Source organism: Rissa tridactyla, chromosome 10, assembly GCF_028500815.1.
Source record: "Rissa tridactyla isolate bRisTri1 chromosome 10, bRisTri1.patW.cur.20221130, whole genome shotgun sequence".
NCBI classification, from domain to species: domain Eukaryota; kingdom Metazoa; phylum Chordata; class Aves; order Charadriiformes; family Laridae; genus Rissa; species Rissa tridactyla.
The window spans coordinates 24,145,001-24,159,144 of NC_071475.1; the positions used below are offsets into that span (position 1 = coordinate 24,145,001).

General features: G+C 43.6%; 1 protein-coding gene across 12 annotated transcripts in view; it reads right to left on the reverse strand.

Moving 5' to 3' along the window:
* WNK2 (WNK lysine deficient protein kinase 2) overlaps window positions 1–14,144 on the reverse strand; it is a 122,597-nt gene that overhangs the window by 10,768 nt on the left and 97,685 nt on the right. For 10 of the 12 annotated variants that reach the window (XM_054216814.1, XM_054216816.1, XM_054216811.1 and 7 more), the window contains 2 exons: window positions 9,166–9,210; window positions 7,354–7,607 (listed from right to left, as the gene is read on the reverse strand). In XM_054216814.1, the coding sequence (XP_054072789.1) occupies window positions 7,354–7,607; window positions 9,166–9,210 (299 nt within the window). The remainder of the gene's footprint in view (window positions 1–7,353; window positions 7,608–9,165; window positions 9,211–14,144) is intronic. The other 2 variants (XM_054216817.1, XM_054216812.1) reach the window with 2 other exon arrangements.

A 14,144-nucleotide genomic window follows, 5' to 3' on the forward strand; every position in this document is an offset into this window, starting at 1 on the left:
CTTCGAACTGAGAGAAACAGCTGCTTCGGTATCATGAACTTAACGTCATTAATATATAAAAATCCACCAAAATCGACCAATAAACAGAGGAGCTGAGGACATATTTTTAAGGCCTGCAGACTTCTTTAACCTATTATGAGGCCCACGTTTTAATATCCTCAAAATGATGGTTTCCATCAAACTCGACAACTGCGAGTGGATGGGGCCCGTAAACGCACCTAACCGAGATACGCCATTTCTTACGCAAGCAATCGATCATACAGTAGCATTGAAAATGTAAGGTGACATTTTAGCAAGTGGTCCTGTTTAAAAAACTCTTGACTCGAAAAAGCATGTTTTCAGTTCTTTTAAAATGCTGAGGAATCTACCTCTACCCGATCCGTGCCGCTTGACTTTTTCATTCCCAGCTAAATCACTCAGTAACGCAGCAGCTGTAGGTAAGGCGACGTACGCGATGTATGGGCAACTGGGAATAAAATGACATCACGCTCCAAAACCTAACATTAGACCTACTTACTAAAACCTGTTAATGTCGTGTCAAAAGTACGTTAATGATTTAAGGTTGCTTCCTCTACCTTCATCGCATGCTTCAAGGGAGCAAAACACACACTTTAAGAGGCAACCAGACATCTAGCTCTTGCGTCTTCCCCTAGATGAACTCCAGGGGCTCAAAGCCATTTTTTAACCATCATCTTTTAACGAGCTACGATGACCCAACAGCGACGGAGGCCAAACTGACCCATTTCTTCCTGCATGTAGACGTCGACTGAAACATCAAAACCAACGTGCACCAGAACGGTCCTCAAAACAGCACAAGGAGCTATGGATTCCTCAGCTCTAGGGGAGCCGTGAAACTACAAGTCACTTTGTTCGTAAAGTTCAAAGGGAAGCAGATGGACACTCAGGCAGCGATGGACAAGGAGTCTACCTGCACTAAGGCCAAAGTCATGGCTGTGAACAGAACTAGCTCGGCAGTTCAGTCAGTCAGGCCGGTATTTTAATGGAGGTACACCAAAGGAAGCCCCCGAGATGCACGGCTTGTCAACAATAAGGGTATTTTACCCCTGAGCACAAGACCTACGCTTCTTGGGGGCGTTGAAGCTCCCCAGGGAAGCTGCGAGTCCGTAAGCTCTCCTGTCCCTCATGAGCTGGCCAATTCGGTGCTGAAAGGACACGTTTGTTATCTGCAGGTCCCTGCTGGCCCAGGTGACCTCTCCTCTTAGGTATTACCTTGTCAGTTTGTTGCAAAGGTGCCAGTTGTGGCACAAGCCATCAATTCCAACACGCGCATCATCAACTCCAGCACACTATACCCTAGCCGTGACAAGGCTCCAGCTCCCCGAGCATCTTCTGGGCTTGGGCGTTCTACCCGCAGCTTGAAGATAAGGGTGCGAATCGTTTCTTCTATACCCAGTCGTCTTGGGAATTGAAAACGAGTGGTACAGTATCAGACTCCCGTCTCCAGCTGAAGCAACCAATGTTTAGAGATAACTGAAAAAAATGAAAGACCTTTATAACCATAACCCGCAGTCATACAGGACAAGCGTTTGGGGCTTATTTAAAACACTCTAATCCTCCTGCAGGAGCGTGAAGCAGAAGTGCTCTTTTCCCTTCCTAATTCAACTTCAGACGACGCAACGCTAGCAGCGAGGAATGAGACTGAGTACACGACCTCGCCAACTACACATGGCGTTGTTCATTTTTAATATTACAACATTAATTTACTTCTGTTTGTCCTGCTGCCTGCCTAGAGCCTAGTAAAGTCCTCTGTCTTGGCCTTAAGCAGGCTGATAAGGTAGACATAGTCCAAACTTAATGAATTTAACAAATGGACTGCAAAATTGACGTCTGTCATCACCATGTAAAAGTCTGTCTGCTAGAGATACTTACTAACGATTTTTTTTTTTTTTTTTTTTTTTGGAAAGGAGACTGGGTCGACATCCTAAAACGTATCCTGTATTATACGGGAAAGGCGTGAAATTCCCTCTTTCCCTCTGCATCTCAATTAGCCTCCTCTATAGAAGCAATATACTTCGTGAACGAACACGTATGGCCACGTCTCAGTCTGCTGCCTTCGTACCTCCGCTCACGCCGCCTCCTCTCCTGCGCTTGCCAAACTCTCCCTGCCCGAATAAACCTCTGCCCCGAGGGCCGGTACCCGTCCCTGCCGGTTAAGAGCCACCTCTCGCTCCTGCTTCCCCAAATGCCAGCCTTTGGCTGCCAAGTCTTTCCCTTGCTGCCATTTATTCCCGCTCCCCCAAATAATCAGACGTACTCATTCGGGATACACAAAGAAGAACACGCGCAAAAACATACATAAAAATGAAAGCAAGCCCGCTGGAAAAAGGCTATGGTAGCGCAGAAAAAAATTAAATCTGTTCTTTGGACTTCTTTTTTTAATTCTCTGCCCATCAGGCTTTACCAAGCAAGCTCTAAAGTGCCACTTTAGCAATGTTCATAGGCACGGTACTGTGAAAGTATACCGCCAACATTGTGCTAGACTTACTATAAACATTATAAATACTTATGTTTTTACGTTAGAAGAGATGAAACCGGGTAATTCTGCCGTGAAAGCTGAGCGTAACCATCACAACTCGTTCTAAAAGTGCAGGATTTAGATAATTTTTCTTCCAGCTACATTTCGATGGCTGCGTTGTTCAGTGTTACTGGTTTACTCCTGCATGGTCCGACTACCAGTGAAACAAAACCGTCTGAATCACAGGACGGCATCAGAGCTGGCTGCCAACACAAGCAGGGCAAGGATGCTAATTCATCTTTTTTACCGCTTTTTCCCAGTCTGCTGAAAACCCAAAGTTATTAGGTGCTACTGAAGATTTGTGCTTGGGCCCTTCCGCGTTCCCGGCAAGCTATTCTGCCATTCCGACCGAGAAGGTGGTGTTGAAGAGCTTCAAACACAGATTCATCCAATTTTTTATTCTTCTTCCAATTCAATGGAGACGGAAGACACGGTAAAAGGCGTTAATAGGCCTTCCGCTCCGTTGTCGTGCCTGTGGCTATCTCCAGAAAGCTGCTTCCCGGGCAGCCAAGCTCGTTCAGATCAAGCTGTCCCAAATGGAAGCAGATGTGCGGCTATTACCGATGGCGGCTCAGCCCCAGCGCACGTCACCCACCGACGCAGACCTGCCCGCTTCACAGAAACACCCTTATCATGGACGGGGAACATGCTTACAGCTTTTTTTTGGGGGGTAGTAGTTTTTTTCTTTAAAACCCCATGGAGCTACATAAGATTATGAAGAATTGAAAACGTATTTTCGGTAAGCCCTTTTATTCCCCGGTATCTTCAAAAACTACCTTTAACTACCCAGTATTCAGTAGTCTTTACACACAAGTCAGCTCACGTTCCTAGGCGTATTCCTTGACTGCTGGTAACCACAATTACCTGTAAAAAAGGATTATTTCATCATGTTTTCCACATAGATGAGCACGACAGAAATAACTATTATCAGGGAGTTTGACTTCAGTTCTTCCTAGTATATCCTATTACACGTGTATTTCCTTCTTTCAATAAAACATTTGAAAAGGGACATTTCAGCGCTCCTGTGACACAACTGGATGCCTGAAGGTTCCCTCCCAAACTTCTAATACGCACCGAAATACTGCAGCCAAATAACTTCCCCAGAAAGAAAGCAGAATTTCGTCTTCCTTTGCCTCCCAGTTATTGTATTGCTTTCTACACTTCCGATCATAAAGAGGAAGAAAATAAAACCACTAGCCCTTATTAAACACACCACCGACTTCCCTTCTGAGTTGAATTCCAACCTTAAAGAGCCGCCTTCACTTCGTTAAAAAAAAGGGACCAATAATATATTGTATTCACACGGCAAACAATTTGCTGGCAGTGGTAGAAGCATCTCAAGACAAAAGGTAACTCAGAAAAGCCAGTCCTCTGCTTCCAGGGTGCAAGAGAAGGCTTGAAATCAGCCGCACAACGACCCTGCGTGTTAATAACAGCGGGTGGACAGTAAGGGAAAATAATTCATTAAAAATATAAATAAAACAACTCTACCCCTAACCAATATAAGGGTATGTTGCAACTTCCCGTTGGCCTAAGAGACTGAAAAAAGAAAAAATGAACGCAGAGCAGAGGGGGAGCATTTGGTTTGACACCTTTTTTGTCACACCTCGCGTAACGAAAGCCCTAGGCTTTCACCCCAGGAGGGTGCCCGTCGCCTGCGTGGCCTCTGCGTCACGTACAAGAGCTCTACGTGGTGCCGATTCCAGGGGACCTATAACCAACAGAGCACCATGGGACAACTCATCTCACTCCCAACTCCTGTCTGAAAACTCTTCAAGGAGACGCCTTTCTGCCCAATGGCCCCCAGAGAAAATTCAGAAGCAAAGGTATGCAATACTGCCTCCCTCCCGCCCCTCATTTCCGATCATCGCATGGGACCAACACTAGCTTCTCCCAAAACAACACAACCAGTTTGAAGATACGAGACAACCCGCCCTAACAGTTTCCTGCTAGTTTGTTCCAGTCAAAAAAAAAAAAAAAAAAAAAAAAAGAAAAAGAAAAAAGATAAGAATCACCACGTTTCCAATTTATCTAGCCTTTATTTGCAACACAAAACCTTGTTATAACTTTCGCTGATGGGCTGGAAATCTGTTTAGCGCTCCTTATTCTTTTTTTGCAAAGGCATTTTTGTATTTGATCAAAAAGACGACGAAAAGAGGGTGTTAACAGATGGACTGAAGAAGTACAGCCTGAGCTTTATATGCTCCCTGTTATCATGCTATTTTTTCCATCCTTTATGCGATTTCCTGAGTTCTTTTTGTCTTTTCAATACCATTTTAAAAGGTGGGCTCAATGGTGATTCAGTACACGTATAACATCTCCCCACGTAACTCATCGCCCCAAGAACTGATTTTATGGGTCCTTTCACACAATTTCCTTCCTTCTCTTTCGGCTATTTTTCTCCCAACATCACGAACCTGCTCCTCCCTTAACTTCAATTTCCCCTTTCGGGTGAATTTCAAAAGGTACCATCAGCAGAATGACCACTCAGCTCCCAAAACAGCCCTTGTGCTGTTGTAAAAGTGGTTTAAATCACATCCACTGCCCTGTTTTCCTGTCATCTCCAGCGTGCAGTGCCACCTTCATGGACAAAATACCCCAACGATAACCACGCTAGGAAGATTTGCCGTCTACCTTTGCATCTCTTCTGCAGCCCGCTCTGCAATGACTCGATGGACAAAACCACCCAGGGCAAGGTGGTGCGGGCTCGTGAGGTCTCTAACTGACTGCCACTCTTCCAAGCAACACGGAATGACGCGAAGCGAGAGCAGGGAATCCCAACCTGTCTGAGGGCTTGGTAAATCATCTCTAAAAGACTTCGACCCGCCTTGTTAATTCCCTGGAACTGCCATGTTCTAGAAAGAAAGAAACTCTATAAAAATCAGTGTATTGAGACAGGGACATTCCTGTTCCTCTCACAGCGGTATTCTGCCATCTCCACAGGCTTTGAAACAGAGACACCAAGATTGCGGAAGGTAAAATTAACCCTAAAATCGATGTTTGCAAGGGCATGTAGCGATAGGACGAGGGGCAATGGTTTAAACTAGAGCAGGGCAGGGTTAGATGAGACGTTAGGATGAAGTTCTTTACACTGAGGGTGGTGAGACACTGGAACAGGTTGCCCAGAGAGGGGGTGGAGGCCCCATCCCTGGAGACATTCAAGGCCAGGCTGGATGAGGCTCTGAGCGACCTGATCTGGTTTAAGATGTCCCTGCTCACTGCAGGGGTTGGACTAGACGGCCTTTAGAGGTCCCTTCCAACCCAACACATTTATGATTCTATGATGTTAAGGTCATTTAAATAAGCAAAATAACCACTCTCTTTTCCAGAGTGGTAAGTGGGCAGACCACCCCCATGGAACGCTTCAGACTACTGCAGGAGCCTCAGGGAAAAGACAGCAACCTCCAACCTGCACATCAAAAGAGAGTAAGAAGTGACTTAGAACAAAATCTGTGTCCTCACCATCACTTCCTATATAATCTTCAGTTTTTATTTACTGGCAGTTCCTGTGACTTATTTTGGGAGAACTAATGGGGCCTTAAGTAGATGTCGCAGTTATTCCAGAACGGGTTTATACCGGTTAAACCATCACAACACAGCAGGATCATTTACTCTCTGGTTTTTGTTCATTTACAGCAACTAAGAATTGACATAAAATTGCTTAATAAATTTGAACAAACGCTCTTCCCTGTGAAGTCAGTGACCCCACTAACTCCAAAACCAGCAGGTACCAAAGTGGACACGTTAGCACCGGTCCTGCTTGGGCACGTCTCACCTCACCAATAACTACAGACCTACCAGTGCTGCATACAAGTTTTGGGTTTTTTTTCCTTCAACATCCCAAAAAGGCAATGGTTTACTATTCAGACCCAGTTAACTTGTTTTTAAGAGATGGCAAAGTAGTCCCTCACTGGTTTTGTTTTCACTATTTCTTTGCTTTTAAAACTAATTTATTTTCCTCTACTTTGGCTCAATTTCCAGCCTTCCAGAAACTGAATCCAGCAAAAATTATTAATCAAAGAAACATCCCACCATCAGGAGGAGGAAGAGGGTCTGGAAACCCAGACCAGGCTGGGAGAGAATGGTAAACTGGGATTCTGGATACATCTTCATTTGTGTTTGTGCCTACCTCCGTATTGTCGCTCACCCATGAAAACAAGCACCGAACGCAGACACAAACGCGCGTCACGATGGTTTTTTTTCCTGCTACTGAAAAGAAGAGGGGATGAATGGGGGCACTTCCCATCTCCATTTTGTTGTGGTTTACTTTCAACAGCGTTTCCGAAGACGGTATTTGCACGAGGTAGAGAACCTCGAAGATGCCCAGTACAAGAAGCGAAGGTCAGAATCACATCTGCCTGTCCCCTGTCCCAGCGCAGTACTCGCTCTGCTTCCACTACAACAAAGGCTCACTACCTCCAAGCCACCAGCCCAGCCTCCGTCCTGCCTACGGAAGATTAATATTAAACATCAAAAAAGAAGAAAACTTCAGGAATAGTTAAAACTTCAGTGGAGCAACATATGGTTAGCGGTATGAGTATTGCTGTATATTGCTGTTAATAAGCAGTTTGCAATTTAAAAATATATATATTTTTATATATATATATATCTATTGCAGCCCATATATCCCTCAAGATTATTCCAAAAGACAATTTAAAAAAAAAAAAATCTGGTTTAGTACTTAATGAAAAGAGATGGACATTTAAAGGAAGCAACTATCGGAAGTAATTTTAGTCTATGTCCTCCTCCAAATCTGAGTTCTGCAAAGGTTTTCAGACACATAGTAAAAGGTACGTCCTTCAAGGAGTGCCACTTACTCCACATGTCTCATTCTGTGTTTGCATGGGATTAGCCTTTGGCTCCATGTCTTGCCTTTTTTGGTTCTGCTTCAGTTGATTTAAAGAAGGTTTTGTCTGTGCAGCTCCAACAGTTTTGCTTGTCCACTGGTCAACCAGCTTGTGAAGATCGTCTGTGAACGTCCCTTTCTTGTTGTTACTGTTGTTGGCCTGAACCTGCAGGGTTGATTGTGGGACGGGCTCAGGACACGTTACGAGACTGTTTGTCGAGGATCCTGGAAAATCACACACAAAGAAAGTTGACGATGGCATCTCTGCGTCACCACCTTGCTGCTCAAACAGTTTCTCGTCTACTGCAATTCAAATGGTGGCTTTTTGGACTTTTAACCCTCCCCCTCCTTTCTACAGAACACCTTTGCTTAAAGAAATGGTCCAAGTCCAATGCATTCATATTTTCTATCCCGTTATGCTACCTCAGCCACTAGCTGTTGCACCCACAACTTCTCTCTCAGTGAAATTAAGGACTCAGAGAGAAGAAACGGAGGCAGTCCCAGCAACACTGACATCCTCAGGCTCACAAAGTCTCTTCGGAGGAGACTACCACGAGAGAGTGGGAGGCAGGATGTACTACCTACTAAAACTGCACACACTTAAAAAATGAATTTGCCATTTATTTCACTTGGCTAAGTTTACTGTCCTCCTGGAAAATCATAATTATCATATAGGTTACAAACAGGGCTGGCCTCAAAGGCTCCAGGAACCCACAATCTCTCGCAACGGTGTTAGGACCGTTTACTCTGCCATCTGCGTATTTTTGGGGAAAAAAAACCCCATCAGGACCACGAATGTACAGAAGAATGAGGAGAAAGGAGGACAAAGCGGTTGTGTGAGTTTTTGAGACAAAGATATAAATACAGAACTTTTGGTATAGATAAAAGCAGACAGGAAGAGTACTGACAGAGCTGTAATTTTACGTGTTTGCTTTTTTCTAGAAGAACTAGGAAAAAGGAAAAAAAGGATCTGTCCTTTTTACGTGTTGGTAACTACAAGTCTGACACAGCAAGATCAGCAGAGAACAGCAAGTGAAGGTGCCTGAATTTGACCTAAGCAGAAAATATAAAGTAACTTTCCAGCTAACGTATTTGATGTGGCTAAAGACTTGAAATAAAGACCATCTCTCCAAGCAAAAAGTTCATAGAACCGTAGTAAAATTATTATATAAGCAAACACAAACATTCAGTCGTCTTTTTCTGTTAATCAGTTACCAGCCAATGAAATCGAGTAAACTAATTAGTCCTACGGTTATATAAGATACGTTAATAACCTTTAAATGATCATGCATTCAACCTGCAACATAACTTCTAAGTGAACACTGCTCATTTCCTTTTCCTTTGCTTGGGGGAAAGGGACCGGTGAGAAAAATAAGTATTTTGACAGGAAAGCTCTTCAATTAGTGTTTAATATTTCATGCAGCCCAACAGGAGCAAGGTCGTTTAAAGCTCTAAATTCCTCCAGCAGAGAACTGCAGTCATATAAAGGTGTGTACTTCAGAAAGACAAACACTGAATCCGGTTTTCTCGCCGCATGCGTGCACAGTCTCACACACAAAGAATACCACAACTGTCTTGCTGCATGCGTGGTTCCCAAGACATCACAGCACATGCATTAGTACGAAAGTACCACGATTTATACGGTCTAATTTCATATCAGTATAAGTGCATCAGCTCTATCCATCAAACAACCAGCTTTTAGTAAACAATATTAAAAAAAAAAAAAGCAAAAAACATCCCATGCCATGAAGGAAATACTGAGAAACAAAAATGGGATAGTTACTACTACTGTGATCTTTGCCTAGACATAGTCGTTTCAAGGTGGACCCTACAAGGTAAAACAATACAAGACATACAGAATTAGGTAAGACCGAACACAACAAATCTGACGGACAAGCTTCTGTACTTTTAAGCAATCAAAAAGTAGTTATTATGCAAGAAAGGACAGACAAAGTCAGCAGTTCAGGTGAGTAAAGGAAGTCTAAATAACTGGACAGCTCAAACCTTTCTTAATGTGCAGCCATTCAGAAGCTTTGGAAGGTACAATAGCATGCCAAAAGCAAGGTCTCGTGACTTAAAGATGCATTTGGTTGGGTTTTTTTGGTTTTTGGTTTGGTTTTTGGTTGGTTTTTTTTGTTGTTGTTTTTTTTTGAATCCAAATCACCTTGGCTTCCTAATAGGAGGTTTTGATTCCTACTCTATTTATGCAGGAAATGATGTCAATTCAGTTTGTGATAGGAGGCCAAAAATGCTTTCAGGAACAAGTCAAGCTAGTCTGGCTGCAAAGACAAACTGTAAAACAACCCTAAAAGTCCTGTTTTACAAGTCCAAAAAGATACATTGTTCTGCAGGTCTGAGGCCAATTGTTTCCCAATACTTCATTAGTAGGATTTGTGTCTAGATGTGAGATTCTGAACTTCAATTGAAAGTAACCGTGAATGAGCTTCCCTTATGCCTTGTCCAAGTGCGAAAAAATAAGCCAGCAGAGTAGCCGAGTTTTCATTTAACCAAACTAGGTGGTTTTTTTCATTATTATCTCATTACATCCTTCGTTATGATTTTACTTATTCCATTGGACAGATAGTTAGAGTGCCAGAAGTGTACCGAGAACCCTACTTGACTGTCAGATCTTGCCAGACATGAGCACCGTTTCTATTTGAGTGCCGAATTTCCTGAAAGGTATTTTGGACTTGGTAAGAAGAATATCATTATGGTATGGGAGGAGATGGATATCCGACATGGGGCATGGCAAGTTTATTGTGAAGAAGCACTTGAAAACATGAGCAAAATCAGAGAGTGGGGCAAAAAGCAAGATACAGGATGGATGTGCTTTTTTTCTACAGCAAACCGGTGTCCATATTTTATGTTACTGTGCCAGAAATGCAGCTTTAAACTCAGAGGTTGCCGGTCCAGGTCGACACAGGCTCTGAATGAGTCTTCAAAGGAGAAAGGAGAGATGTCAGTCAGAGACTGAGGAAGAGGAAGTAAAGAAAAGAGCGAGGGAAAAGAGGGAGAAGAAATGTTTGTGTTTCGATATGGGTGGCATGAGGAGGAACAGAAGGATTGCTTTGAAAGATTTTCTTATAATTTCATGTCGTTTAATGAGGTTTCTATTCCAGGAAAATCAGAAGGACATGACTACAGTAATGTCTTATGCAAGCATGACCGAGTTCAGTTTCTCATCTCAAGGCCTAGATAACAAAAATAAAGGTCACATTCACAACTCAACAATCTGCGTTGTATATTTAATTTTTCCCCCCTCTCTTTTCCCTCAGACATACCTTACCTTGCCTGTCTCAAAGTTAGCTAGCAACTCCCATTGCGGAAACGTCAGTGGCAGTAATACTAGATCGCTATTTTGGTAACTATCCTGCGTGTAGCAATAGGTAATATTTGGCACAATATGTATGCAAATGCAGAGCAACTGCCTGCGAAAAAATACAAGCAGGCAGCTGACTAGGGTACGTGCTCAAATGCATGTGAAAAAGTTTAATCACCAACCCCTCTGCTTCCTGAAAACCGAGTCACAAGTTTCTCTGCACCTCGGGTGCCAAATCAAACCTGGGGCCCCGGTACGCGTGGGGAAGCGGCAGAGAGCGGCGGTACTAGAGAGGTTCACAAAACACCCGCGTGAGCGGAGCCAACGCGAAGGAAAATATCGCGGGAGAGTCAATCGTCAAAAAGAGAGCTGGTTCTTCCAAACTCTGTCTCTCCGGCGTGTTGCTTGGGAGACGAGAAACATTATCTCAGTGATGATATTGCCTGAAACGGGGACTGACAATCGTTGGCTACGTTGGTTTTAAATTTAAATTCAATTAAAAATGCACTTGGTAAACCTAATTCGCCAGATTAATTTTATTACTTCTAAAATCAAGGTGTTTAATAGCTGTAAAGTTAAGGACATGAATCATAATTAAGATTTAATCTAAGCCTGCAAAGGTTCAGCAGAGTGTTTTACCTCCAATTCCAGATTTCTTATCTGAGAAATTAAGCAGCTACTATATCACACAGGACAGAAAAAATCCACTGTCCCGTGTTTGCACTCTAACAGCTGCCAAAAAGCTTGAAAGCTAAAATAAAATTGAAATGGCAATAAATTCTTAGACCATTTCCATAATCGCATATGCGCATACAACATTAATTACTACAGACCTGACTAAAATTGCTTTACGCAAGATCACAAGTCTAAGCCAAATGGAGCTTTTGAAAACTCCACTCACAATCAGCACAAACTCTTCCCTAAGACGCCCTGGCAATCTAACCCTGGCAAGGAACTCAGGCTAAAATTACGCTGAAGCCCATAAAGAAATATTTTATTCCATGAAAAGTGCAAAGGAAAAGTCAGTATTGGACATGGGGAACAGATCAAAAAGCTGTTCTGGGAGAACACTATGAAAGTATTCAAGTTTGATGGACCTTGTAACCAGGGCAAGATATTTGGTAAAGCAGGGACACCTCCCACCAGCCCAGGTCGCTCCAAGCCCCGTCCAACCTGGCCTTGAACCCCTCCAGGGATGGGGCAGCCACAGCTTCTCTGGGACACCTGGGCCAGGGGCTCACCACCCTCACAGCAGAGAATTTCTTCCTCAGATCTCATCTAAATCTCCCCTCTTTCAGGTTAAAACCCTTCCCCCTCGTCCCATTGCTCCCCTCCCTGCTCCAGAGTCCCTCCCCAGCTTTCCTGGAGCCCCTTTAGGGACTGGAAGGGGCTCCGAGGTCTCCCCGGAGCCTTCTCTTCTCCAGGCTGAACCCCCCCAGCTCTCTCAGCCTGTCCTCACAGCAGAGGGGCTCCAGCCCTCTGAAGGCAAATCCTTGGCAAATCCAGCAAAACTTTTCCCAACAGCTCTCAAACAAACAAAAAATCCCAGGGACACCTTGACCTGGGGAACAGCCCCAGGACCCCGACCTGCCCGGCCATGCTGCCGAGCTGCCTGCACTGGACGGCCCCAACCCAGCCCGGCACTTGCTCTCCTTGCTCAAGCACGCGGTACAGAGGCCAACACGTTTAGCACCTAGTCCAAACACTTGGCTCTGCCTCCTTACTGGGTCAACCAATGTCCCTTCCAGAGGGGAAGGAGCACAAGCCAGCTGGCATTCCCATCATCATCTAGCACTATTTTTTCCCGGGGTCCATGGTCATGGATGCTCTGGATACCGGCTTGATGGAAGCCATCCTTCCAGCAGCAGTCCCAGCCCCAGCTGCCCTATCTTCATCCCTTCACACTCGCTACCAACCTGTTGGACTCACTGGGAAAATAAGCTAAAATAAGCTCCTATCCCAGCAAAACCTACCAGTTATTCAGCTGCGGAAAACTGCCTAACAACTCAAGTGAGAGAGAGCACTGGAGACTGAGCTGCTCTCTCTGAGTGGCGGTGGCTTCGGATGGATGTGTCAGGGTTAAGCGCCTGAAACTCGGTCCATCTTCTCGTATGACTCAGAAATGGGGGAGTGCAAACCTCCTCCCCGAACGCTGCGCCCAGAAGAAACCAAGAAGAGAGCATATGGGCTGAGAACAGAAAGCAATTAGTCGTGCCGAGTTATTTAAGCACCGGGAAACTTCACGATTTGAAGGGTTTACATATTCCCTTGGTTTCATTCACAATATCCATGCACCCAAACATTTTTAATATGCTGGTTCTTAATTGCCATCTCCCAGTCTTTTTGCATCCTACTGAATAGTAATTCTGTGAAAGATTAATGAAACGACTTCTGGGAATTACATGTGCAGAGGAAGAAACTACTATGTCCATTATAATACCAAATGGGAAAATTTGTGAACTGAGAATGCCCCTCAGGTTCTCAGAGAAAAAAAAATAAATAAAAATATCTCGGAATGCAAAATTGTCTCATGACTTCAATAGTCATTAAAAACTTGCATGATAATAAGTTCAGCATGGCGAGCAGTAAGCGTCAGTTTTTGAGAACCTGGGTGCTTGGACTTTCAGGGACCTCAAACAAAACAAACAAAAAAAAAATCAAGATTATTTTTAAAAAGATTGTTTATTCATAAAGTTAGGAGGCGTGTATTTGAGTGGTCTTGTGCCTTTGATCTGTACCACTGGGATAACGATAAGCAACGTGGAACTCCAATAGGAGATCTGATATTAGTGCAAACGAACAGTTCGTTAACCAAACACTTTCTCACGAACATTATCAGCCTTTCTAATGTTATGTGTAAGTGGCCTATAGTACCTGTTCAGCACAACATATCTTTATTGTACAAGCAAAATCCGTTTGCCTAAAAAGCAGCATGTACGATTGGGTAAAAAGCTCTTAATTTTTTAATTAAATAGCTTGATATCATTTGGTTGAATTGCCAATCACTTTAGAAGTCATACAAATAGGGTACAAATAGCAGGTGCACAATTCTTTGAAACCAAAAATACTAGTTCCTAGCAATCCATTTCAAAGTATCATCTGAAAATCTGATATTGCTTTTTACTTATTTCTGCTTTGGTGAACTGCTAATTGACTTCATCTCTGAGGTCACATAAGGTCATAAGAAAATAAACTGAGTCAAGCGCTTCAGCCAGATCAGCTTACACAAAAAGTTGATGGTACTCTCCCTCGGAGTAACCAGATCTTCCTGCCGCTTACGAGTACATAAAAAATTGCTCACTTAAAGCCATTAAAGTGAATGCACGGGGGAAACCCACCTAGAAAGCAGATTTTGAAAGAACTAGCTGGAGCACTATTGTCTCAGCATTTCCACATGCAAAGAGCGGGGAAAAAAAATCAAAGAAAACAGAGTGGATATAAAC